The sequence below is a fragment of the Aulostomus chinensis genome, chromosome 4 (genome assembly GCF_037954235.1).
Source record: "Aulostomus chinensis isolate RoL2024-O1b breed Wild chromosome 4, RoL_Achi_v1.0, whole genome shotgun sequence".
Classification (NCBI taxonomy): domain Eukaryota; kingdom Metazoa; phylum Chordata; class Actinopteri; order Syngnathiformes; family Aulostomidae; genus Aulostomus; species Aulostomus chinensis.
In genome coordinates, this window is record NC_141323.1 from 18,472,975 (window position 1) to 18,500,932 (window position 27,958).

The 27,958-nt window shown below is 42.1% G+C and overlaps 1 protein-coding gene across 6 annotated transcripts; it reads right to left on the reverse strand.

Moving 5' to 3' along the window:
* Positions 1-347: 347 nt before the first annotated feature.
* znf800b (zinc finger protein 800b) lies at positions 348-27,762 on the reverse strand. 6 transcript variants are annotated; one of them, XR_015112504.1, is made up of 13 exons: positions 24,602-24,758; positions 15,798-15,897; positions 13,644-14,001; positions 11,073-11,168; positions 10,085-10,228; positions 8,085-8,265; positions 6,901-7,078; positions 6,624-6,786; positions 5,973-6,337; positions 4,694-5,836; positions 3,304-3,418; positions 3,077-3,198; positions 348-2,820 (listed from the first exon to the last, which is right to left on the reverse strand). XR_015112504.1 is itself a non-coding variant. In XM_086202206.1 (12 exons), the coding sequence occupies exons 1-11, from the start codon at positions 24,628-24,630 to the stop codon at positions 3,317-3,319; spliced, it is 2,838 nt and encodes a 945-aa protein (XP_086058332.1). In that variant the 5' UTR covers positions 24,631-24,787; the 3' UTR covers positions 348-2,820; positions 3,304-3,316. The 6 variants fall into 6 exon arrangements, 5 of the variants coding, with proteins under 5 accessions (XP_086058332.1, XP_086058335.1, XP_086058333.1 ...); XM_086202206.1 differs by lacking the exon at positions 3,077-3,198 and having other exon boundaries at positions 8,106-8,265; positions 24,602-24,787; XM_086202209.1 differs by lacking the exons at positions 3,077-3,198; positions 24,602-24,758 and adding an exon at positions 27,643-27,762 and having other exon boundaries at positions 349-2,820.
* Between the last annotated feature and the right edge of the window lie 196 nt (positions 27,763-27,958).

The window sequence follows — 27,958 nt, forward strand, 5'->3', positions numbered from 1 at the left end:
TAATGAGGTTCATATTACCTTGACTGGTCATAGCGACAAAAAAAAGTGAGGGTGGGGTGAAGTGATCCTGAAGGGGTACACAGGTTAGTAGTATTAGAGGCCATACTGCAGTACTCCAGTTCACATAACGGCCATTTACATGAACAGTATGACAGCGTGTGTGTTTTGAATGGTTTTTTTTTTATCATTGTGGCAAACGGTGCAGGGGAGATACAAGTTCAGGCTGTACCTCCGCTCACTTGTTGGAATTTGCTATTCATAGCAGAAAATGTTCTCCACATGTTGTTTTCAGGATGATTGTGTCTCAGTTCACACCAGAACAACACTGAGTCACTCTTTGAAATCAAAGGAAGTGACATATTCCACCACAGGAAGTAACACAGGAAGTACAATTCGCGCAAACAATAACATATAAGCTCCTTTTATGACTCACAGCTGAGGACAGGCGGGGGGAAAAAAAAACACACACACACACACACAAAAACAAGTCACCCCTGCAATTCGAAGTAGAATTTATTTATTATGTGGTTGGTTTTTACATTCTCGTCACATTTGAAAGGCGTCTCTAACTCTTCTCGGGGTTCTCTAGAAGGTGAGCTTCATAAAAAAAAAAGAAAAAGAAAAAAAAAGAACAACTGATGAAAGAAAATGGTTAGGGTACTAAAAATGAAAAGCATTTCATGACATTTAAATCCTGTTTTCTTCTTTAAACAGAGGGGGGGGGGGAGAGAGAGAGAGAGACAAACAAAAACCAAAACACATCCTTGAAAAAGAAACGAGATAGAAATAAGATAACGAATGGAGGAACGATGCAAACTCTCCGCTCAGTAATTAACTCTGCAAGAGCCGCAACTGGTCCGACTTGTTTGAAGCAGAAGATTAAGTACAAGTTATTAACTATAGTGACTATTTTAACTAGTATTTATACCAACCACGAAGGATGAATCGATATATACATGTTTTCAAGACCTTGTTGCACTAGTGCTCTCAGTTATAAAAATAAAGTTTGGTCTTCCTGGTTTTTTTGTTTTCTCCTGGTTTTGTTCCATTTCATGGCTTTCTGGTCAAACATTAAGACATTATCTACATTTGGTCTTCCTCGATCCTTTCCTTCAAACTCTTCGTCATGTGCCAGTGTTTCAAAGACTACCCTGGTGCACTGCTGATATCACCGAACAGACGAAGCACCACACCACACCCACCCACCCACCCAAAAGATTAATTAATTAAAGGGGTTCAGTCCTTTTATTGAGCCCCTGTTAAAAGGAAGAAAAACTTAAATGTAAACTTTTACATCTGGAAATGGATTGTTGGCATGCTCGTGTTTACAGCTCCCATGTTCTGGCCCACCAACAGCCAATTTGAAATGATTACAGTCGAGCTGCTGGCCTGCCGAACCGCTGTGAAGCTCCACTGTGACCAGTTTTAGTGCTCCTCATTTGTGAAAGGTTACCCTACATATCATCAAGAGTTTGTAGTCTTCCAGTTAATGGTCTGTAAACTACAGCTGTCGCACTAAAACCACATGTCGTGTGTATTCAGTCGCTACTCTGTAAAATGTGCAGCTCTGGATTCTCACACATGAACACAAGTGATTTGCCATGTCGGTGGTAATAATTGTGATAATTTGATAGCTTGAACCTGTGGTAGCTAGCGTATCTTAGAGTGTAACTGAGCTCCCGTGCACCAAAAAAAAAACAAACAACAAAAATAAACAGTCTGTGGTTCATAAAAATGAATGTAACGGTGAGGTTATTTAATAGGAATGAAACAGAGGCACTGTACAACCGTCGTAATTGGTGTCCTTTGTGGCGTTTGAGCGGCTGTCTCGTTTCAGAGCGTAACGCCCTCATGTCTATCAAACCAACACAATGGGAGGTCACCTGGATGATGTGCAGAGGTCAAACAGGGTACGGTCAAAGTAAAGGAAATACTTCCCTAAGCATGCCTTCAGCCCATCTGAAAAGGCTGAAAATAAGATGAAGATTAAGCAAACTGATGGTTTTTATTAAAAAAAAATTTAAAAAGCACACGCAAAGAAAACAGCAAACACACTTTGCTTTTTTTTTCTCCTTATTTTGACCGTACCGATACTTCTCTTGAGGGGAGATGTTCCATATTTGACCTCTGGAGTCACAGCGGTGACCCAGTTGCACTAGGAACATGCCAGAGAGAAATGCAGATGACATCAGAACATGAGAAAGTGGACTTCGACGTATGTTGCTGCCTTTGGGTTGAAATCTATATTTTGAAAATTAGTTGAGGACTTGTGTATCGGTGCAATGTCACAAAGGTCAAAATTATAATTCTATTTTGTCTTACACATTTAGGAAAAGAAAGAGTCTGTTTCCAGTGTTTTGTGGAGGGACCCAGGTTGGTTTCCGATTCCCTCACACTCTCACTCACTCACACACGCACACACTCACTCACTCACGCACACTCACACACACGCACTGCTAAAGGGTGTTTAACAATGCAGTAGAAATTAGTCTTCATCCATTGTTACATATCATATTAAGTAAATAGAGATATAAGTAGTCTCTCCATGAATAGCAGCGCCCCCATCTGGCCAGTTTGTGCACTGCAGCTGGCTGGCTTCATCAGGAACTGATAGAAAACTTAGATTCCAACAATCTATTTGGTTCTTAAGCAAAAACAAAAAAAGAGGAAATTCCTTTGTACATCACTCCTCTCTCATGTTCCGTTTGTTGTTGTCCTTCATGTCTTCGCTGCGGTCGTCCCTTTCATCAAGCTCTTGATTCTTAATCAAGTTCTGTTTCTCTTCTGAAGAGGCTCACTCGTACATTTCTCTTCACTGGACTGTGAGCGGAGACAGACAAGGACAGAGGAGATCAAGAGAGAGGAAGAGAGGCAGGAATGAATGAGCAAGACACAGCAACAAGAGGTAGATTTCTTCTGACTGGTGATACACAGAGACACAAGCACATGGGGAGAATGGTGGAAACAGCTGGTAAACGTGCAGAGTGGTCAATTAGAGGCTGCAGAATGACGGTTGTTTCTCATGTCTGCCCTCCAGAATGGTGTTCTACACAAACATGCGCTCACACAAACACACCTCTTAAGCCACTTGCTCAAGTACACACCAAACGGTCGCAGGTCTTTGTGGTTTTTGAATACACAGCAAGCGGCAGCCGAGACAGAAAGAGGGAAAACAAGACGGGGAGATATCCAGAGCACCTCAAAGGCAGAAAGAAACAGGGAAAGCAAAGTAAGAGGAGGCGAGGCAGACAGTGTTGAAGTGGTCGAGTCCTTGTACTGCAGGCAAAGCCTTTGAATTCTTACATCGTCAGTGCTTTCACCAGACCAGGGACTTGGAGCGGGTGCTGACTCCTTTCCTCCTGCTGGCTGCTGCTGTCGCCGCATTACGGTGGCTCCGCTTGTGAGACTCCAGGTACAACTGAGAAAACAAGGACAACAGTTATTGAAGGGGTTTAACAAGCTGGACCATCGTGTGGTGTTCATTCAAGTGTGTGTGGGGGGGATTTTAACTTGGATAATGGCAACATGGGATTATCGTCCAGTGTAAACTGCTGAACGCTGCCACGTCAACTCTGTTTCTATAGAACGACAAAAGTTATCTACGAATAGAGCAGGCTGACAGAGAGAGAGAGAGAGAGAGAGATGGAGAGACAGATGTATAGAGAGGGATCCAGACAGGGAGGGAGAGAAGCAAAGAGAGACAGACAGAGAGGGTCAGGTGGACTACTGGGCTCTTATTGATTAAACTAATGATAATGCCCTTCCCTACCGAACAACATCTTGTTTAATAATCTGCGGCTCGATATCACGACTTTTCCCATCATATAATGACCAGAGTTCAATGGGCCATGCAAAAATGATTTGAAGAGCTTGAGTGGAAGATGATAATGGAATTTTTGTGTAATTAATTAGATTATTCTACAAACATTTTAAATTGAGCCAAAACTAAACTTTAACCCTTTCAGATGGGGGATATTGTCTACAAGCAACAAGCATCCGGAAGGGTTGCTAAGTTAGTTTGCGGATTACCGGATAAGAACATGTGGATTATACAGGATGACGTGCTTTAGCGTTTTTAAATCTAAATGTTTTTAGGCTGTTTTGCTGTTACTTGTAGTTGGTGGCCATGAAGGGCTGTTGGCCTCAAGCTTAGTATGCAGTATGAATTACAAAGAAGTCGATGCAGCATCTTTGGGAGCTCTAAACACCTACTTGTGAGTACTTGAAAGGACAAATACACTTTTTGGTGTTCCAATAATTGCTGCTTTTCTTACAGTCAACTCCTCGATTAATCCGCTACTCGGCTGATATAATCTGTGTTTTGACGAGGCTGTTGGCATCAAAACGTTCCTTACAGAGGGTTGTTTGGGTCTTACAGCACTGTCTATGACATTGGATGTTTCGTATGTATGTTAGTATGACTACTCTGTCTATCAAGTTAAATCCATGGATTATGAACTGTTTGTGCTTCAACAATTATAACATAGAAAAAAAGCCTGTGAGATAAACAATTCACCATATTTATCACTGCTGCTCTCCTCTTGAGTAGTCATCAGTGCATTCAGTGGGATGAATAATTACCCAGACTGTGACCCTTCTGACTGAAATCAATTACGATCATTTCCAGTGTAGTGCTCTTATCTCGCAATAGTCTGGCGTTTCACTGAAACAGCAGTAATTCAAACTCCAATACCTTCTTGGCAAAGGCCCGCCCACACTGGTCGCAGGCGTGCAGTGAGAAATTCTTGGTCACCTTGACTTCGGTGGAGGATGAGCCACTGCTACGGCTCTCTGATTGGGCGTCATGTCGCCGTGTGTGTGGGGTTTGGTTGCTGGGTAGGGTGGATGTGGAGTTGCGCTGGTGTGTGTGTTTATCACTGCGGCGAGTCATTGGGGGGCTGATGGGGCGATGCTGATGGGTCTGTTGTCTCTCCTGCTTACGAGTGACAGGAGGGGATGGTGTGAATGTTGCAGATGAGAGGTCCTGCTGTTTCCGAGTGACAGGAGCAGGAGGTGGCGCCGAGGAAGAGGAGGCAGCAGTAGATCCAGTGCTTGTGGAGCACTCTTGCTTACGAGTTACAGGAGGTGAGGATGATGAGGAAGAGGAGGATGAAGTGTGGCGTCCGTTCACTTCCTCCTTGACGGTGCTGCCCACCCTCTTAGGGTTGGTGTTGTTGAGGACTACCTCTGCTAGCCTCTTCACTGCCCTGCTCTCCAGTTTGGGCATGATCTTCGCCAAGTATGCAGACGACTTCTTGTGGACCACTGTCACATGACGCAAGACATCACGTTTCCGACGTGACTCGTAGCGACAGAGAGGACAGCGGTAGAACTTGATGAAGATGTCATTGCCATCCGTGTGCAGTTCAATGTGCTTCGATAAATTCTGACGGGAGCTGAACTGTCGCTTGCACAGCTTGCAAAAAAGCTGCTTGAAATCGAAACCTACAGACAATTTAGTCATTTTGGTGATCATGCTGCCGCTGCATGTGCTGCCACCGCGTGAGCCGGATGATGATAAGGACGATGCCATCTTTGGGCTCGATGGGGCTTCCTCATCCTTCACCTTGGCATTGTGTGCTACAGAAGCAGTTTTACTTGTCCCAGTGCTGTCACTGGGAGAAGGGGCTGGACTACTGTCAATGTCCTCCTCCTCATCATCCTCATCTGAGGGTTCGACTGCTTCTTCTTTCACGCGGATATTGTTGCTCGGGCCCAAGCTGGCACTGCTGCTAGGAGTGGCTGCAGTAGTAGAGGAGGCTGATGTGGCAGCTGACCTGTTACTTTTAATGCTATAGATCTTGTGGACAATTCGCATGTGTCTCCTCAACATCAGCTGAAACACACACATATAAAGGAGAGTTAGTTGATGTGCCTAAAACAACAGCTTTCTAGTTGTCTTCCCTTTCCCTGTGCTGATTTTTCCAACTGCTATGTTAGCCTGAACACGCCAGAGAGTCAACAAAGCCCACCTGAGAGCTGTAGTTCCTCTTGCAGAGCGTACAGCGACATGACGCTGGATTGGCCTGTGGGGAGGCTGGAGGCTGACTCTGAGGTTTGGCTTGGTTTTGGTTTGAAGGCGTTGTTGTTTTAGAGTTCACAGGGGTGGACTTGGAGTTGTTGCTGCGTGATGGAGAGGCATTGTTCTTCTTGGGGGGTGTGGCATCCAGAGAGAAGGACTGGCCAGGCCGCGAGGAAAAGTTGGGTGTGATGGCGTCCCTCCGTAGACCCCGATGCACCTCATCGAAATGACGGCGTACATTGGCTTTGGTCGCGAAGGTTTTGAAGCACACTGGGCAGGACTTTCCAGTAGGTGAACTGAGAGTCCTTGGCCGACCTTCACAGCAAGAGGAATCAACATTTCAAAATATTTGCTTAGAAAAGAAAATACATATTGATAAATGTCATCACTACAAAAGGATCTAAATTTTACAATAAAGAAAACTAGAGACCAGACAATCGGAACTAACACTCATCCTAATAGTAAAACCACAATCTGCCTTAATTTTTGCATTTTTTATAGTTCTAACCCTTAAAATTGGTTCCCCTTTCATACACCCTATCACCATGACCAGCACGCATGCACTGATCTGAGAACTGTGACAGCCACTCACAACTCTTACCTTTCACCATAGAGAGCAGACTTGTTGGGACCGTGCGAGTCTCTGTGTACTTTCTAAGCTCCTCGAGCTTAGTCTGATGCATTTTGCGGCAGTGACGCCTGATGCTGCGGCGTGAGTTAAAGTCTTGACCACAAAGACAGCAGGAGATCGTCACATCCTCAACCTGGACGAGAGAGCAAGGGAAGAAGTCAGGAAGGAGAGTTACCGACTGTGGCGAGCAAGGGAAGTGTTTCAAGCACTGACTGACATCAACAACTCCTGTGATAATGTCACCTACCCCACTTGTAGATTCCTCATCCTCAGCCTGTGGAGGATCTTCTTTAGTCTCCTCTTCAGCATCCCATTTTTTACGTCCCTGGTTATGTCCCGGACTTTCTGGACCTCCTGACTGGTTGGTTAGGTTGTCCACATCCTCCAGGGTTTCTCCTTCCCAAGCTACTGGACTCTCTCTGGCACTGTGAAGGATGTTAACACATACTCAGAGTCAAGGGAAGACTGGAGCCAATCAAAAATACTCCTGAGGACTATAATCATCATGATAATCCTCAATTATGTGAATATGAGAGCTAAGTGGGTAAAGACATATATTAGAACAGCTAGAACAGTGGGGTAAGTTCAGAAAATTAACGGGAAAACAATATCACCATGTCCAGCATTTATGACAATATTCTAGTCTAATTTCAAAATATAGATATCATTGATTTGGGTCAGACTTAGGTAATTAATCTCTCAGGAGAAATTACATCCGAATCATCAATAGGAATCAGAAAACTTTTGAAATATATGGAATTTCCATACATATATGATGGTTTCAGTGGCAGATTTCCACTCTTCAATACAAAATAAGACATTCTTTTTGACATTTTCATGAATTTGTCAAAAATATTACAGGTACGTCTACAAAAAAATGAGCACATATTGATAGTACTCATTAGATGTATACAGACATAAATGATAGTTTCAGTTGCAGGTTAAATTCTAAAAGAAGAGTCGCCTTCGCGGAGGTCTGCCGTGAAGTTGTTGCGTCTGTGCTTGAATCCTGAGAGAGGCTGAGAAAAGAGCTTAATCAAGGCAGCAGAATCCTCTTGGAGGCGTGTGGGAGGATGAACGCATATTTTTCATTTCAATCCTCTTTGAATTGCAGATTTTTACTCACTTCTCTTACTGTCTTTACTTTTAGCACACCCTTCCAGACTGATCGACACTACTAGCTGTTGGCGAATCTGCATGTTGACTCTAACTCAGACCTGTTTCATGACAGTGTGCTATATTTCGTGCATGACCTGTGAAGACCCACCAGTGGAAAAATATTGATGGGACACTGATTGGACCAAGCAAAAGCGATGCCTCCTCTCACAGACAGTGGGACACGAGACACAGAGGATGACAAGGCTGGAGTAATTGGACAGATCTACATCTTGTGTTAATTAAACACTAACAGTTCATTAGCATGCCACCTACCTGGGTGTGTGTGATGGATACCTTGCCAACTCCTCCTCTGTGGTGAGGTACTGGAACACTGCCTTGGTGGTGGTCTGGATGGGCTCCAGTCGAACCACATGCTCTGGTTGGTTGACTCGCGGGTATATGGCATCCAACAAATCCTTTACAGCTACACTCTGCTTGTCGTCACCTGGTGAACCTAAAAGAGTAAAACCGAAAGAGAAGGATAAAAATAAAAGCGTTTCCGCCTTTCTGGGAAACATTCCTTGGGGATGCTCTTATCCCCCAGGGATCCTGGGGACCATTGAACTGTGCCATGTCCTATTAGTCTGTTTACACAGAAACAAGGAAGCAAATGAGCAATTTTCAAAACAAGAGGCAGTCATATTTTATTGTTTATGGCGAGTGGAGGTCGTCATGTAAAGGTTTGAACCACCGGATAGGTAAACCAAAATTATTACTGTACTCAACCTTAGTATCAGTAACAGGGAATAAACCAAATGTCCGAAAATTTGTTTCTTCAATCAGCTTACACTTGATCCTAAAAAGACTGTTCAGGCATCTTCCCACAAACACCAGACACTCCAAAGCTCACCTCAAAAGAGCTGATGCTAGTTTATGGCTGCAACAACACTGCTGTAATTTTTCCCCCCTGTATCTTGATATAATGTCCTTCGACAGTTAATAAATGATTTTTTCCTCTCGAGAGCCTCCTTGATATGGATCGTCCCCTTTTGCACTTAAAATGTGAAATTTTCTTTCATTCCATTCTATAAAACTGGAGATAGCGTGGACACAGTCTGGGAAGAGCTATTGAATTTTAGACACTTAACAACAAATAATCACAGTGGCACTGCAAAGTGTATAGGTCTGCTGTCAGGGACCATGTGAAAAATGGAGAATCTCCAAGAAAAACATTCAGTTTATCCAGTAACCCCGCAATTAATGTCCAGGATCTCAATGTTGAAAAATAGACACCGATTCAGCCATTTATCAAAATAACAATACAATACAGTTTAAACCACTGGTAATGAACTCCAGATTGAGAAAGATTAAGCCACTGGTGCATGAAACAACTTCATAAAGTTTGCAAACAGAAAAGACTATGAAGAACTGCGTCCCTTATTTATAACAGAAATCACTACAGTGGATAAACTGGGCGACGTATGACTGACTATTTGTGTTGAGACTGATTGGAAGGCGCGGAAGAGAGGACAGGGGAGGAGAGGAGGAGAGCGGGAGTCTCGGAGGGCTCATTTGTTTTCATGACTCTACAACTTCTAAACTACTTCTAAGCAGCAAAGAATAGGGGCCTGCAGACATACTGGGCTGATAAAAAGCAGATAAAACAAAATCCTGCAAGATCAAGGTCAATACTCAGAGGCTTTAAGAGAAGAAAAGAAGCGCACTTTGGAGTGTCGAGTTAATCATTCCCTGACTTAATGTGTATATGTTTGGAGACAGGGGACATAAACGGAGAACAATGTTATTTGTCCATTTTTTTTTTTTTTTTAATTTGGTTGTGAGTGAGCTCCTTACCACTAAGCTGACAGGTAAAATGGGTGCATCTTGCATGGCGGCTAACAGCTAATTAGATGCATTCTTAGCATAACAGTGCTGTGCAGTTTGTATTCAAAAGACAATAAATACAAGTTGTCATCACTGAGTTTGTGAATGATGGCCCTAGTGGGAAAGTGACTTGTGTTTGTGGTGTCATGCACCCAACATGTGTCATAGTTTGCATCAGGAAAGGGTTGAAAACTGGCGCATCATGTCTCCATCACTGCTGGGCTGAGCTGGAGTGGGTGAATAACCCACAATCCTACCTTCCTGAGGGAGTTTGTGTTTACCTGTTTGGATCAATTTAATTAGTATTTGGGCTTTTTGTGTTGAATGTCTTCCGTTCTTTCTTTTCAGAAGATCTGAAGAAGGGTTGTGGTTATAGATGTATGTGTATGAATATTCTGGCTGTATTTGTGTGTCTACCTGTCTGCATGCTAAGGGGTTGAGATACTGACCGTCAGATTCAGGCAGCCGGGATAGGCAGTAGTACTCTTTATGTGTAATGAGGTTGGGCAGTCCTCTGAACAGACTGCGACAGACTTTACACTCAAATATGGTGTCCACCTCCCTCAGCAGCATGTGTCTCAGCTGGCTGGTGCCTGGAAGATAAGGAAAAACAAGGACCATCTTCATTCATTTCAGAGAGTGACAGGAGATACATGGTACATGCAAAGTATATTGTCATTAAAACCTTACTCATGTTTGCAAAGGTGAGAGGTTTTGCAGTTGGGAGAACTTTTTGTTGCCAACAGCCACTTTGTACTGGAGACTTTCAGGTTGCAGAACTCCATTCTCATAAATGTCTAAGCAGTGACAGCTTTCTGGAAATCCTCAAATATGAAAATAACTGTCTATAAGGCCATTTATATGAGCACATCAATATTGCTCTGAGAACAAAAGATACCACACAGTGAATAGAAAAAAAACAGACCTGATAAAGGCCTGTGGGGAAATGTGCCTCCTTCCCAATAAACAGCTTCATGGCAACTGGGAGGATTTAAGATGACGGCCACCTTGGAATGAAAATACTTTTGCGTCACTGCTTTCACATTTATTCTCTCTACTATTGTTGCATGCCGCATCACAGGGAAAATGGACATTTATTTTGAAAGTATTCTGGACATTGTTAGAAATCTGACTCATTTTTGTGAGCAAAATGACAGCACTGACTCCTCTCTCCAATTTGCTTGCGTGTGTTGAGCAAAATGAATTTGTGACCCAAGCAGTCCCCATTATTTAACAATGGAGGGAACAAGGTCTACTCATCTATTAAATCTCCTGAAACACTTTCAAATTAACACAATTGTTGCTTCACAAATCAGGATGAAAAAAAAAAAATACCCCCAACAACAATCAACTCACACATGCAAAAGAAAGGACAGTATGTCTGAAATGAGACTGTGAATAATAATTATGTGACTATATGAAATCACGCACACAAACCTGAACGAAAGCATTCGATTATTTGCTGAATTCCAGATTTGGAGGTCGGCAAAGGCTGCTGGAGGAGAGGAGGATCTCCAGGTTCCACACAGTAGCCTAAAGAAAGAGACAGAGAATGTTTTCCACAACATGTATAGCAACATTTTGCATCAGATAAGAAAGATTATCTTGCAGAATCAGTGTGGAGTCCATTTTCCTAACAAATCAGGTTGGCTTGTTTCTGACAATGCTAGACATAATCCTCCACAAAACACTGATTTGGGCCTCATTGGGGGAATGTTCTGTTCCATTAATGAGTGCAACTGGCGTCCACCCAGGCTTGCAAAGACTTAAATGTTACAAGAGGTACACAATAGATGTCAGGAGCAAGTTCAAATAGCCATCAGACTTTGCTTTCTGTTTGTTAGAAGACATTGAGGGTTTAACAAAATCCTGTAATGTGTAAGAGGAAATTAGAGCGTGAGTGTGTTTCATGAATGAGACGGGGAAGTCCGAGGCACATACTTGGGAAAAGAAAAGCACTCCAAGCAGCTACAAACTTACGACAATTAATTAAACTTATTGATCTCAGAGCAAACTAACTTTATCTTTTTGTTGAACGAAACATTTAATAAAAAACAGAAGTGAGAATTGGTTCCTGCATTCATGACAGCTGACCATGTGCTCTCAATCCATCTTAATTCATGCATTTTATATATTTTTAACCACAGTACCGTGCTTCCTTTTCATGGGAATGTGCATGCAAACAGAAAGAGCTGAACAGCCAGAGAGCAGACCAATTATACTCCAATGCCATGCTGAAATCATTGTCACTGTTGCGGTCTCATTTCACACATTCTATTGATGTGAAAGAAAGTGACATAGAGCATCATTTCTATTGCAACAAAAACAACAACAAAAATAGCAACGCGAGGGTCAAAGCTCTCAACAAAAACGATGTCAATGTCTCCATTAGTGACGGCTGTGTTTGTGGTCCCGCAGTTTGTCCGGCTATGCAAAGGGAAGCATGAGCTTGAATTACAACAATCCATGTTGGCTGTCCTGTTGTCAGTCAAAGGAAATATTTGTGAAGACATTCACTAGGTGTCTGTTGCCAAATGAGAAATAACCTGTACATTTCAGTCTTTATGGCACACAGAGTGCTCTACGTTGCCTCATTCGCCTGTTCACCCATTCACTGATGATGTAGGATGCCATGCAAAGTGCAAACCTAATCATCAGGACCAATAAGGACAGGGTTCAGTATCATGCTCAAGGACACAATGACATCGCCGTGCCTTTCTGAGCCTCCCGCACCCTACCACCATTGGGCTTTTCCTTTTTTTCCTCACACTGAGCGACATCTTGTCAGATAACACCTTGTTTACATCCACGTAGGCCTTATTTTTGGGCCTTCCTAAAAAGTCAAAAGTGGCTGTGAATGTGAATGAGAGACAAATGAAAATCAGAAGGCAAGATGAACAGCAGTGAGGGAGTCACCCAGATAAGACAGTAATGTGACAGAGAGAACGAGGCAATGAATTAATGTGTGACAGAATCCGCTTCCCTCATCCCCCCACCCCCACCCTCTTCCTAGCAAACAGCTATAATCCCAGAGGGGCAGGTCACCAACCCTCTGACCTCCACACCTCCCCTCTGGAGGAAGGTCAAATATCAACCAATCAGAGACGTTACGAGACACAAAGACTTTTTTTTTTCGATAAGTGGTGCAAGTGTTTACCTAGCAAGTCTGACATTAACTCACAGTAGCAGAAAACAAATTCAAATCAAGACTGTTTGTTTGTGAGGAAAAGAACAGATGGGAGTTAAGGAGATGGAAAAGACAGAGAGACACATGGTAATTGAAAGAATGGAAAGGAAAAAAACATGACAATATTCTTTAAAAACATTCAACGTCCAATGGCTCTTTTATGACCATGAAGCACATTTCAAAATCAATATCCGTGTGTTTGACTGGGTTTAGTGTCGTGAAATATGTCAACCAAAGAAGTATTCAGTATATTACTTGGGTATATTACTTCCATAAACATGCATTTAGTGACCGAATGAGATTTCGGGAAAAGAGATGAGGGGTCATCCCAAGAATTCTGTGGCTGGATGTGTTTTTATGTAACTGTAGTCTTATAACGGTTGTGCATGCCTCCTATGCTGTGTATGTTGTTTGGGTTTTTTGTTGTTGTTGTTGTTGTTTTTAAAGGTGAACTCCAACCACCAAGGTAATGGCATTTTCTAGGTCTTTGTACCAAATCCAAGCAGGGATGTCTTTTCCTGATAAGACAGTAGATAACTGTTGATAACAATTCAATCTGACTAGAAGCGTTCTTCTTGAATCTTCGGATATGTCAGAACTAATGTTGAACTCTGACAGAACACACTGAGAAAAATGCTGTAGTGTTGCCGGTGAAAATATCATGTTTACAGAGAAGATGTTAAAGAGAAAAGCAAAACAAATGCAGCGCTGCTTTCTGGCTGCAATCGCTTTTAGTCAAGGCGTCAAGGTGGCACTTCCACATCTACCAGATGGATGAATCAGAGTAGCAGGACGTACAGAAGGAACACAACTTGACCCACCTCTGTTATGGCTGTGGCTGCTGTCACTGGTCTGCTGAGGCTGCTCCTCAGTCTGACAGCTTTGGTCCCTGGTCTCAGGACTGGTGCTCCTGCAGGATTCAGTTTCAGGTTCAGGCAGTAGAGGAGGAATGGGCTTCCACAGAGGCTTGGCCTGAGACTGCAGTTGAGCAGCAAAGTCTCCCTTTTCCTGGTTGTCCATTGGAGTTTCTGCCTGGTCCCATTTCTCGAGCAGTGCCTCAGCTGAAGCAGCAGCCTGGGGTTGTGTTTGATCAGAGGACTGGTCCTCTGCACTGGGCTGTGACGCAGGAGAGCGCTGTGTTTCTGTCTGGTCCTCTTCCATCTCCATCTGACCACCACTCTGCGCAACCAAAACCAGAAATGAAAACATGAGACACAATTCAACAAATGCAAGTAAAATAATACAATAACGAAAATCTGGAAAGATTGGAGAAAACAATCTAGTTTGAATTGCAAAAACTTGTGTGGAATTATGATTTTTTTGGAACTGATCTAAAACATTTTGCAAATGTGATGTTTAGGGAACCAGACACTCAGAGTTTTCCTTTAAAATAAAATTACTTAATTCTAAACAAGAAAGTCTCTACCGATGACTGTTCAAAAATATGATACGGACACATGGCCAGAAATGTTTAACGAGGAATGAACTCAACAGCCATCACTAATCAAATGAGCCATCGGTCTTATTACTGGACAGAATGCGAGGAAGCAGGGTGCGTGTGTGAGTGTGTGTGTGTGTGTGTGTGACAGAGAGAGGGAGAGGGAGAGTGAGTGAGTGAGTGAGTGAGTACAACAAGGTTAATGTCCGCTTGTAAAATCTCTGGATGCTCAGGAGACATGACAGACTCATGAATGTAAGCATACTTGCACGCATGCGTGCACTTGCACACACACAAACTCAAGGGTTGGTTCGGAGTCAGTTATCTGCTGCTAAGGTGTGTGTGTGTGTGTGTGTGTGTGTGTGTGTGTGTGTGTGTGTGTGTGTGTGTGCGCCTCTGAACCAGACATACTTTCTCTCTTGCTCTCCAGCTCTCCAATATTTCCTCCAGTTCCACCCCCTGATTCATCCTCATTTACTCTCCCTGTCTCTGTCTCTCTCTCTCCCTCCCTCTCTCTTGTCCCCACTGCCCTTCAGAGGCTACAAATGGCTCCACTATTCAGGCACATGCAACATACAGCACATCAACACGGGACTAATGGGCCACTTGGACAATGCCTAATGCCCATGCACATGTATGAACACACTTTGCTTCATCATAATCAAATAACCAAAAATCATCAAAAGTATTCAGTTCATGTCTGGATAGGCGTGGGACAACCCGCAAAGACAACCCAAACAGGACCCTGTCCTCTCAAACAATGGGTCATAGAACCCTCTATGAAAATATGAGCAGACTTTAATTTGTCTGCATGAATACAGCCGGACAAAAACCTATCTCCTCTAAGTAAAAAGAAATGCTGGAAAACACCACCATTCACATATGAATGTACTATTCATGATAAGTTTTAATATTTAATCGGGAAAAGGTGAATGTGTAGCAGGAAGACTGATCAGAGTTGAAGGACAGGGCTGAATCTCCACCCTGCTCAATAAAACTACCAGGTGAAATGGACAGGGAAGGAGGGCTGGTTACAATTATGTGTTCATTACAAATGAATATGGATAATAAATAGAAGCAAACACATCAAACGGTGTTCTCATTTGTTGTTTATTGTATTATAATTCAAAAGGTGTTGGGACTACATGATATTAAAGGGGTACAAAAGTGTGTAGTGGGCCAGAACACTCGTCTAAAGTGGCTTCTCAGACCACCTACAAGTGACTTACATGTAAATGATTGTTGGAATTTGGTGCTTTCATACACTGAAAGTTAAGTGCCGGGTGAAATAGGATGAAGACATCCCTGGTGTCCTTTCAGTAATTTGAAATGTGTTAAATAGGACACACATTGTTCAATTAAGCAACTAATTTTCTCTTCATACATTCAGAGAATAAAATGAGAACATAGCATATTGGTGGTATTTCAAATCACCAGGCACGCTGGTGAGGAGTGTGTTGGATTTCAGCATAAATTAAGAGCGTGATCCACAAGTGGACTGTGAAATCAGTGGGTTTTTTTTTCTTCCTTCCAGTACCTCTATGTGGTGACAGTGGGGACTCTTCCTCCCAGTTGACTTCTGGGCCTTCACCATTCTGCCAAGACTGGCTTGTGGCACGTTCACTACCAGCACGCACCTGTAACCAGCAACGACAGCCCACATGAGCCAAAAGCTAGATACAACAGTGAATGCTTAGTTATGTAAACTCTGCTCTGTTAAGAGATAGGTAGTAAAAGAAGCATTTCTGTCTGTGCACTGTTTTCACTGTTGGACGTTATTGCAACACATCTAATGAAATTACATACAAAACAATGTTCAAACCCTCTTTTCAGAATCAGAATACGTTGTACTTTATTGATCCCCATAGGGGAAATTCCGTAAAATGGCAGCAGCAATAAGGCCGAGCCCTACAGTGTAGGGCATACACTGATCCCTTTAACACAATCTTGACGCTGAAAGATGTATGTCTTTGTGCAACTGAAAAACTGGTTGAATTATGGAGCAAGAAGTAGTGAACCTAAATTTCAATAAATGCAAGTTTCAATTATAGCCAGAACAATCTTGCTAAACATCATCTAAATCTGTAGGCCATCTCAGGATGGTTGAGTGTTCTGGTTTGTCTTTTCTGGTTGTCAAGTACTTCCTTTAAAAATTACTAGACCCCAGACTGAAGCAAAATATAAAGCAGAAGTGAATATTTTAAGGTCACAATAATGGTTTCACTTTGTCCACATTTCCCAAAATGGCTAATTGTGTTGTTCATCATATTGCTTGCAGTTTTAACTCATTACAGCTGTGTCCATGTCTGTCTGGAAAAAAGAGGTACTGTCATCCTTTAAACGATGTATGCTAACAGCAAAATTCTTTTCTCACAGTACCTCACTGGGTCTAGATAGATATATGTAAACCATGCAGTGATAGGCTTTGTAAAAGCTTCAAACACAACTAGTTATACCGTTTTCAACAAAATAAATATGCATATACACTGGTACACACAACTCTCAATAGGACTACTTAGAAACCTGCAAATGGAATATACATAAAAGGAGGTTGGGTCAGTTTATATTGCAGATATTTCAAGCTGCATTACACTGGTAAATGATTTATTTATAGAATATTAAAGAATGGTGCAAAAATACTTGGACCTTTTGGTTATCATTATCCAGTCTTTCCTACTGGGAAATGCATTAAGTGCATGTTTTGTTTTGTTTGCATTGACTTAAGATTACAACACCAGTGGTGAAATATTGCTGCCCTCTAGTGGTGATCTAACTTAGCTTCATGCACCTGAGATCACAAGACTGTTTAATATCTCTTGAACGGCCACACTGATGATTTGTCTCATTTGTTTTCCACTTTCAAATCAACAGTCTGGAGTAAATACAGCTATACTGGTCACCACTATAACAAAACTGACTCTCAACTTAGAGATGCGCATCTGGGTTCGGAGGGGACATGCAGCAGCTCTCCCAAAATCATGAACCTAAGCAGGCGGACAACACTCAGCAGACAGTGAGACAGAATATGAGAACAGCAAGGTCTGATTAAAATGGATCACATCTCTTCCTAACCTCCACAACTGTGTGATTTCACAATTAAATATAATCAGGAGTTACAGGCACAGATTCCCAGCTCGAAACAGTGTCTCTTTTTAACTGCTATAATAAGAAAATGTGAGAGAAATGGAAATACTGCCACTACATGGTTTAAGAATTTCCCTTGCAGATCTTGAGCCTTCACCTTTAGTGGAGCAGGTAATACCCACACATCCACATGTAGTTGCTAAGAGACTCCAGCAGAGGGAGACAAAGCTTATCATACTCAACTTTTTCTGTACTTTTTCTGAATCATCTTTAAAAGAAGTTTTGTCGTGCAGTGGTATCTCAAGAAGACAATACTTTAGTTGCAGAATAAAAGACACAGAGGTTCTCCAACTCAGCACAGCCTTTCATGCAAAAGAAATGATTCAGCTGGTTGTACATACATGTGAAAGTTTTCCAGATGGAGGGTAAAACCAGAATGAGGCACAGCTGAGACGCTTAAGTTTAAAAAATTATCAACTACAACTGTGACCTCCATGATGCGTACAAGGCCTGAACATATCTACTCTTTGTCTGTCTTCATTCAAGAACTTTAAAATAAGTGATTTTAGGTGTTTATTGTGTTATTTGAGTATAGCGGCTTGGTGATTACTTTCACTTCATACCTCACACATGACTACGGGTCTTACAGAATGCGCTAAGATTTGTTTGTATGACAACCTATCCAACCCCTCTCTTCAGGAGAAATTAGGGCTTTAGTGTTGTGCTCAAGGACACTTTCAACCAGGGTTTAAACCACTAACCTTGCAAGACAGGAACTCGACCTTGTGAGCTATGCTGCCCCTCATCAATCGCTACTTCTCAAACTACCAAAAATAAGCTTTTCTCTAAAGACGAGCCTGATTTGCACGCACCGATGCCGACTTTGTAATCACATCAGGTTTATAATCATGTCTATAATAAACTGCATGGAAGGAAGACACAGTTAACAGCAGGGTGTCACCCCACATACAAAGATGATAAAACAGCCAGCTGGAACAGTTCAGACTCAGTGATAACAAAAGTAATAACAATACTTATGCTGAAAAGCTGCGCGAGCACACAATTCCTCATGTAGACACTTGACCAGGAATCGATAAAGATACAATCTGACAAGCATAATCAGTAATGTCATTGGTAAGAATAAAATCGTATAAATTCTCATCCCTGCTTAGCGGAGGGAGAGGGAAAGTAGACAAGGGACCATGAGATGGTCAGATGTGGAAAGCAGTACTGATTCAAAATGGACACTGGCCTTGTTAGCAAGTACTTTTGTGACTTGAGTCAACCATATTCTACCTGCAAGAGTTAACATGAGTTACTAAAGCACGCGGAATGCTATAAATGGACGATATTTTTGAGACCTCCTGGATTCCTGGAAGTGTTTTGGTTTTTTTTGTAATTTAGCTATAAAGAAGAAACAAGTAATTTCAAACAGAACTATTTGATACAAGTATGTTATACTCAACTAAAATGTCGAAAACCCATATTAATGCATGCCGCACCTTTCCAGGTTCTATTTATATCAGCGAGGGAGATTAACACCAGCCATTAACTCTAATGGGAAATTACTGACTCGAAAGTCTGTCTACTCTATCAACAACTAGAGCCAGAATGCAATCCCGTCTTTTTTCTTTTTTTTAAAAAAAAGGTCCAAGTCCATCATTTTAAAGTTCAAGTAACGCTAGTTGGTACACTATTTAAACTGTATGATAAAGTTCACACAAAGGTAAATTCTCTCACGCCTTTTATCTCACAGTAAAAAAGGATCTGGGCTTTCCCCCTATTGTTGGTGTGATTTTTGTGTATTGAGCGTGACAGAAATTGGAGGTCTGCCTGTTGAGAGTGTTTTGGAGCGTCTAACTATTTATGCTATTTACACCCTGTTAGTCTGAATGGGAATACATGCGTTGTATATATAAAAAGTTGTGATGAAAACCAGTCAAAGCTGTGATCCCATGTGGGCACTGAAGAGTAAAAAAAGGCTCTTACAGTCCCAACACAGAAGAGTTTGTGTCAGGATTCTGACTAATCTGTCTGTGCCACACTACCAAGAAGATGGCATGTACCAAAACTCAAAACAAATGCATCTAATGGCTTTCATAGGGAACCCTTTGAGAAAAACCTGACAAGCAGCAGAGTGGTGCTGACCTGGCTTAAAACCCTCCAGTGTCTTAGCAGCATATTAAGTATTTTCTGAACTCAATACGGAAACGTGCTTTATGCAGTGCAAGGGCTCAAACAAACAGATCCGTACAGGTGCATAAATAATAAACTCGCACACAAACACAAGGGACTCTCCAATTTCCGGGGCAACAGATAAATGTGATTGCAGTGACTTCTTTTTGGGCTCGAGTGATGAGAGCAAAGTTACCTATAGCTCAAAGTAAAGGTCGGAGTATGGTTGGCACACGGGATGCAAAAACGAAATATTCAATACAAAACCCATGGTTCAATTCTCACATATGAAATCACTTTTTTTTTGGTTCCACAAAGAATTTAAAAATAATGGGCGGTGTGTATCCACAACACACCGACACTGATGCTCATCAGCTTCCATCATCAGAAAGCCAAACGCAGGTTAGTGGTTTTTATTTATGCATTTCAGTTAAGTGTGAGAATCTTTGTGTTTTCTCGACATTTGCCAGAGATTTTATCTCCTCATTTATAAGCAGGAAAAAACAACTGACCCAAACCATGACCAAAATTTTTTTTTTTTTTTTAAAAGTGATACTAACCAAACCATGGGCTTGCTGAACTGTTGCAGCTCCAGTTGGGAACAGTTGTCCAGCCTTTAATTTAATACTACTTCAACTGCTTACTAATGGATGCTTTTAATATTGGCTCACTAGATTTTATTCAGTTTCTCTGTGTATTGCAAGCTGTTATGAAGTGTGCCACAAAAATATGCATAGAATGTCTGGGAACAGTAGTATATCTGTTGCATTCTGCTCCAATTTTAAGCTCTATGTTGCATGGCTTTAAAAAGAGACCCTGACCCAAGCAATGAGACAAGAGATTCCTGCAACAAAAAAAAATACATATTGTCCTAGATGTCCCATGATTCACAGTGGAAATGTTTTTAAGGAATAAAATTAACCCTCCTGGCTTACACAAGCTCAAGGAGCTATTTCAAAGGATCGATAAACAATGTTTTGAAAATGGCATTTCCTTCCAAGGCACAGTGCTCGACAAAGAACTGTTGATGATCACGTTAACTCTGGAACAATAACTAATAGTGGAGAAAAAGATTAATGATAAGAACCTCTCTTGGAAATGAATGGAGGAAATTATACCAAAACAGACCTCAGATTTTCTTTCTACAGACTAAATGCAGATAAAAAAGACATTAAGACACAACCCCTGCATGCTTTGTGACTGGCTCAGCATCTACATTTTATGTCCATGGTACACAATGGCATCCATTTTATGGACATGCAAGTTGATTTTGAGACGCTGGCCATTTTTAGCCAATGTATGCAACAACCCACTGCACATGCAAGCTCATACATGTTTCCTTCAGTGCAAATGATATTCAGCATTCATTGCACAATACTTCACAAATGCCCCTCAAGATGTCTTCTCCAAAGCTACATAATTTATGAGCAAATATGTTAAAGCTCCATCTTCAGTGAAAATCCACAGTCCATGTTTATACCAGCCAGCAATAAATTAGTCAAGGCATTTGCCAAATTTGGGAACTACCCTAATTCTGGAAGAAAAATAATCACTTGCCCTTTTGTGAGCAATATATAATCATACGAACAGAAAATACCTTATGTACGTACACAAATAGTCAACTCAAAGTCTGTGTGCACTTGTCTCATTCTCACATTTATTTCCAAAGGCTGTGTGGACTTCCTCCTAATGGAACAGCTCCACACTCTGTGACATGATGCTGACCGCCAGCAGACACAGTAGTGGCATCACCTGACCACAAGGGTGAACAGGAACAATGATGTAGGACAATGACAGAGTTCCCCACTGATTTTCTACCTGTTCCCTGGCTGTTTTCCTGTAATTGTATAGAGTTCATGCACTGTGGCTCTGACCCTTTACCACCTTAAAGTCCTTTTGTACTTTGTCTTTCAATCATTGTAAGTCTGTTTTGTCACACTTGATAAAAAGGTGTTTGGTATTCAGTAAATATACATTGCCCAGCGATATTTTTTGGCATGCAAAGTAAATTAAATTAATAAATACAACGGGTGCTGGTTCTTCAAAATGTTCTGTCTTTAAAAAAAAAAAAGAAAGAAAAGATGAAAACTTCATTCGTCACAAAGAACTGAAGCAAGCTAACAGAGAGCATGGTGCAGTCAGGTTTCCACATCCCCGTCTGATCGGGCTCACGTGAGAAAATACATCACAAAGCATTGAACAGAAGTACACTACAGCTTCTTGGTTACCATGAAATGACAGATGAGCCTTTTCCAGAAGCACATATTTTACTTTCATCAAGCTAACTGGCCCCCTTTCTGTTCTCCGAAGGCCTCCCTATGTAAATTCATAGACATTTTCTCCACACCTGTCTGTGTGAGTTTGACACGACCGGGGTCCCTAGAAACCATAAAGTGGTGCCCTATATTCTCGTGGAACAGCACATTTTACGCTGTCTAAAATCACGATAGTCTTAAATGATAATGATCTCTGCACTGTGGATTTCACAGCCACAAAACTTGAACTGTAATCACCCAGTCAGTAAAGGAGAAGGATTTTATCTACCTAGGTAGGTGTCGATCGACCTGGGCGGACTGCCCAAATATAGTCCATAAAACAGCACTTGAATGTACTGATGTACTTGACAACTGTAAAATTAAATAAAATGTAAATAAAAAAAAGGGGTGGAATTAACCACTTAAAGAGCGCAGCACAACATGCTATTGAAACATCACCAAGACGATTTTCCAGTCCCACTGATGGAGACTAAATTATAAGGATTACTCCCAAATAATCACAATTGATAAAAAAAATATAGTTTTCCACCCAGAAACAGCTGAATGGTGCACATCTCCCACACCAGTATAATTCAGTCTCCCATACTGTGCTCAGATTTCGTGTTCAACAAACTGTACTGTACTCTCTCTCTCTTTGCGATACGTGATCACCCAATCAAGCCAGACCGCGCTTGCGGGTGCTATGTAAAAACTAAAATTCCTCACTCAAAATCAGAGGTGAAAGTAAATTCCACATTGAACAAGTGTGGGATTATATGGCAACATAAAGCAGTGTAAAGAGATGCAGCAGCAGAGTGTGGAAAAGGGAAGCACATATAGGCTTAAATAAATATAGCCATGGGAGATGCACAACAGGCCACGTGTGCAGATGCATGGCATATAATCTTTATAATCAATTCTCTAAAATCACACATAAATCTACAGACTCCAGCATACATGGTGATGTTAATATGAGATGTCAAAGTACCTGGGCAAACCTGATCCCCTGACAATCCCATCCTATGATGAGGGTCAACGGTCATGAAACAACCTATTGAGCAGATGTACGTACTCACAGCCTTTTATACCACAATAGGCCTAAAGTATGCCTTTGTTTACAGCTGGAGCTGAGCTGGAAGCACAGCACTCATCTTCACCACTGACACAGCAATACATCCATTAGACAGGTGTGCTTGCTAGCTGGAGTGTGTGTCTTCCCTTCATCTATCTGACTGACAGCCTTACTGGATGACAACTCGTTGACTTATTGACCAGCTGACACTTGGCATCTCGGACAATCGCTGCTGACTTGGGAAGCTGTATAACTAACCCAAGGCATATCTTACCGTCTGCCTCTCTGTTTGCCTTACTGACTGGTTGTCCGACAGTCAGGTTAATGGGTTTGTTGACTGACAAAACTTGCACATTGGTTTGACAAGCTGACTCAGTGACTGAACAGAGCGCTGCATCATTAAACTGACTGAATCACACATTGACATCATTAAACGATTGTAGTCAACAGCCACTCTGGTAAAAGCCACTGATACCTGGGAGATTTCATCTAACAAGAGAGGCAGGAGTTGTAATGTACATGTGTAAATAACACGCGTTAGAAATAAGGTTGTTAACAAGGACATGAAGGAAATTCTGTCAACTTCAGGCTCTTTTATTATAATTACTATTCCATGTTCATCCCATGTAACCCACTTTGTTACGTACACTGATGTCCTAGTTACCCCTCTGTACGCCTGCTCAAGGTTAGACTGGCCATCTCTACGAAGGTGCAGAGTTATAGCTTTCTGACGGGGTGATGATATTCAGCTCAATCTTTATTGACATTACCGCACACATATAGCAGAATCACCCCTGCTTCTGAATTTGGAGTGCGGGTTCTCAGTCAATACACGGCACCAAAATAACAAGTAGAAAGGTAAAAATAGTTGTCTGAATCAGATCTTGTGGGCTAAATAGCTGTCTCTGGAAGCTTGTTTCAGGGTGAAGGTACCAGTTCCTTTATCTCCATCTGTTTTACACCTGCACCTGTAACAATACTTGATATACTACCTGTCTGCAAAAACTGATAAACAAAGCACACACGGAACACTGCCATTCTAATTATAAAGTACATGAAAAAGGCATTAACCTGACCCCTATGGATCTAATGAAAAAAATATCTTGAAGGACTATGTTTTGTCAGTATGCAACAATGCAATGATTCAAATCATATGCAGTTGCGTGTAAATTTGAAAATCACCATGATAATCACACACTTTTAATACTCATTATACTAAACAAAATATCATTTGTTAGCATGGAACCAAATCAATTGATATCGTTGGTAAAACAGAAATGACATCTGTTGCTATGAAACCATAAATATGATAGCTACATTTACTATGCACTGTCTAGTTGAAGTCTAGACACTGTCCAGTGTCTTGATTTTCTGCCTTGTGAGTAACTTCTCTGGATACTGGTTGAGGAAACCATGCGCAGTGCCCAAAAGCGCAACAAAAACAAATAAAACGTTCCTACATACACAACAACCGACCCATCTCCAAACCAGAAACGCGTGGCGCGCTACGGTTATGACGAAAAACAACGCCAATGTTCGAATAAAAATCAAAGCTCGTCGTCCGAACGGTTAGTAAAGCTTCACGACCTTATCATCACAAACTGGTGGGAAGTCATTAATCCACACATGAGCGAGTGCACAATAGCCACATGCACCGATCACCATGAGGGGAGGACCGGACTTATACACTCCTCTCCGACTGGCCTGTCGAGGCTCCAGCGGGTTTCGCCCGTGTTTGTCGAAGCATCCACTTACGCATCCCGGGGTGAAGGAAAACTACCCATCTCGACAACGCGGCGCGGTCTTCCGTGTTAATACAGTATCCCAAGTCGGTACACTGGAGAGTGGAAGCGCATGGCGATTGTTACCGCCCGGGTCCGTGTCTATTGGTCCCTTTCAGCTGGGGCAGCGTCAGCACACACTCACAGTCTCCATTTGCAAATCCATCGCCCCCCATGGGCGTGCGAGGCCGCGGGCTGTGACGCAAATGGCACTGGGTGATTTACAAAGGACATATCTTCTTAATTCAGTGTCGTCGCCTCTGGGATTGCTCCAATTCACCTGACATTACATAGAGATATATTCACCCGATGACGTGCAAATCGAAGCGGATGGGCAGTTGGCTCTACGGGGATGCGGTTGCATAACTCAGCAAACTTAATAAATGTACAGAGAGCGAGCGATGTACATTAAGTATGGCTGCTGTTTAGTGGCTGTTTCGATCAGATCGCGATGGCCTAAAAGCCAGCGCACGATCAGCCTTCGACTTTTGGTGACAGGGGGAACCAAGCGGAGCGTATACACGGGGAACCGAGTGGCCTCGCTATGGTGGATGTGTGGTGGCCAGTGCTAGGACGCATGCACGTAGCTGACGGGAAAAGACAGGACAGCCGAAGTGGGACTTGGGACCATATTCACAGGCCAGACAGGGTCCGCACGAATACTGCTGTGCTCTTTTCATCCAACAGTCTCCAACTATTTACAAAAGGTTGGCCAACACACACACACAAAAACATCGCGGCGGAATGGTGGCGGCGGTTACAGCAGCTGCCACCGTGCTCTGCGCAAAGCAGCAGCACAATCATTGCGCAGCGCCGGACTTCCCCAGTTTTGTGCAAACTACCCGATTCGTCCAAAGACTTATATTTTTTTTTATCTTATTCAGGCTGTCCTTGCCTGGCAACCAGCGAACCAGAGCGCAGGGCAGTCTCCGCTCTCATGGCACGATTTGCATCACCCCCCATTATCCCCGAAAATCTCCTTTTACACGGTTATATTGTCAGTCTAAAAACGCCACTATTTAGAGCAACAAAAGGGGGCAGCTTAAGTTGATCAAGGAAAAAGCCAAGTGTAAAATGCACCTTTCAAGCAGCAAAAAGAGGCCCCTCATAACGATTGCAGCATGGCAGGGGAGTGCAGCGTAAAAACGAGCTCACACGAATAAAATCTACACAAAGCCTATGTGTAGCATTCTCTTTAATACACCCATCGCAACTCTAGGAATGACACTAAAACATCCCCGTTCATTTAGTCGAGGCTAGAGCCAAATAACACAGCTGTTATTTGAATGTTAAACGCTGCGTTTTGCGGCTCCGTGCCACCTTTTCCAAGAAGCAGCTTGGCGCACAGGACCGGTGACCCTTCCATCTTTGCGCGTCCTTCTACGACGCGAATTCCCCAACAATCTCCTATTTTGACGACCTACTGTTGAATAAAACACGTCGTGGTAGCTGATTGCATCTTCGAGTAGGCTAACCTTGCCTGTAAAGGCTGCTACAAGTCTCTGAAACTCTTCCTCTCCCCGCCGCGGCCAGGCAGAAACAAGAGGGCGATGACGCCATTTTCTGCAAAAACAACCATGCTCGGGAAGCCAAAGCGAAGGTGGTTGAGCCCGCTCCGCAGCCATCCACCCCGCTCAAACGCATCAAAACACGTCCTTACCTTTTATTTTCTGGATGGGTGGTGGAATCGCGTGTTTAAGGGGGTAAAACCGCGCTACCGTGGTTAGTTCCAGTCCGGAGATTTTTTTATTTCGCCTCCCAGCGTCCTCGGCTCACTCGGAACAAGTTCCTCTGCGAGCCGCTGTCTTTGTGCACCCAGAGGAGCCTCTCAGCATTGAGCCAGTCTCTGCGCAAAGGTGCACCCTTTACGTCCAATTTCACATGGAAATGCTTGTACGACAGCGCGACATAGCGAAAAAAGGAAAGGCACGACCTTTTTTACGTTCAGAATCGCTTTATAATATGTCAGTTTAAATCAAAGGCCACGGTTGTAGAGGCGATTTATCCCTCAAAACGCGCAACGTTTTGACGACATGGAGCACTCCAACACATTCGAAACGCATCAAAATCCCCACTTTAATACAAATAATATCAAATTGACACATCTGTGGTGAAAACTGGTGAAAATTTTGGCTTATAAAGTCATATTAAATCGTTTATAAAGAGTAAATCCACACTAAGCAACTTTTGGTTAATATTTCCTCCCTTTCCTTGCTTACATAGATCATGATATCGATTGATTGTTCTGGATATTTACTGAATTATGACTGTAAATGAACTATTAATCACCAGAAGCCCCTCCTAATCTATCGATCATGCTTCGGTAACGCCTATAAATAAACTAATCACCATATGATGCTGATTTCACTGCTTTGTGATGTCCCAATCACATCTGAATTAATACAGATAATTGATAGGCAGTACATTTATCAATAAAACAATCAATGAAGGACAACAGACACATTTTCAACCGCAAATTATGAATTTCTGACGCTTTTAATGGCTTACGATACACAAATAAAGGTTAAAAACAACTATTTAAATGCTTTCTGATGTTTGACACAGGAATAAAATGATGGATTTTAATCTAAAGTATTCTACCGAATATGTAGGACAGACACAAGGACTGTCTATCATCTGAGCAGCATCAAGCTAGCATAACTGCAAGCTAAATTATGTTAATAAACTTTAAATTCGAGTAACTTTCCTTCTTGTAGCTTGTAAAAACCTCAGGAAACTAAATAATAACAACGGCCTGTGTTTTATTATCCTTTGTGATGACAAAATATAAACCAAGTCGATTTTTTTTGGGCGTGAAAAATTGTCATATTTGTGCTGTCTATCAAAAGCTAGCTAGCACAACAAACCTAACAGTTTATGCTAATTAGGATGCGAGGCTGATTTAACTCGTCTTGTGGATATAACTGCTTTTTTAAAACTCAAAACTGACTCAGGCTGGAACAAAAAAATGGGGAATATGATATAATAATTCCAAATAGAAAATTCTGGACCTACCTTTCTACCAGGAGACACCTGTTTGCTGGGAACAACTCTACACTTTGACCTCTTGTGACCCCATGGAAATTTAGCAGGATATTATTTTCTTTTTAATGGATTCAAATATAACACTTGTGCATCAAGGCTATTTCCAGTACATTTTAGACGGGCAACTGAAGTTGTTTACTGAAAAAGTGGATGGTTCGGCTAATTATTGGCAGCTGGCTCAAATATTGTGCATGATTAATAACTGGCTTCACGCAGGTGGGTGAGGAAGGTGAACGCAACCTGGACCTTTTCAACATTTCACCCAGCAGAGACAATGTTGACTCAT

Coding starts and splice junctions, on each gene's coding strand:
- znf800b (XM_086202205.1), bottom strand. CDS start 24,630: ATGGGTAGTTTTCCTTCACCCCGGGATGC. Junction 10,229..11,072: donor AATCGAATGCTTTCGTTCAG/GTTTGTGTGCGT, acceptor CTTATCTTCCAG/GCACCAGCCAGCTGAGACAC. Junction 6,338..6,623: donor TCTGCTCTCTATGGTGAAAG/GTAAGAGTTGTG, acceptor CTTGCTGTGAAG/GTCGGCCAAGGACTCTCAGT.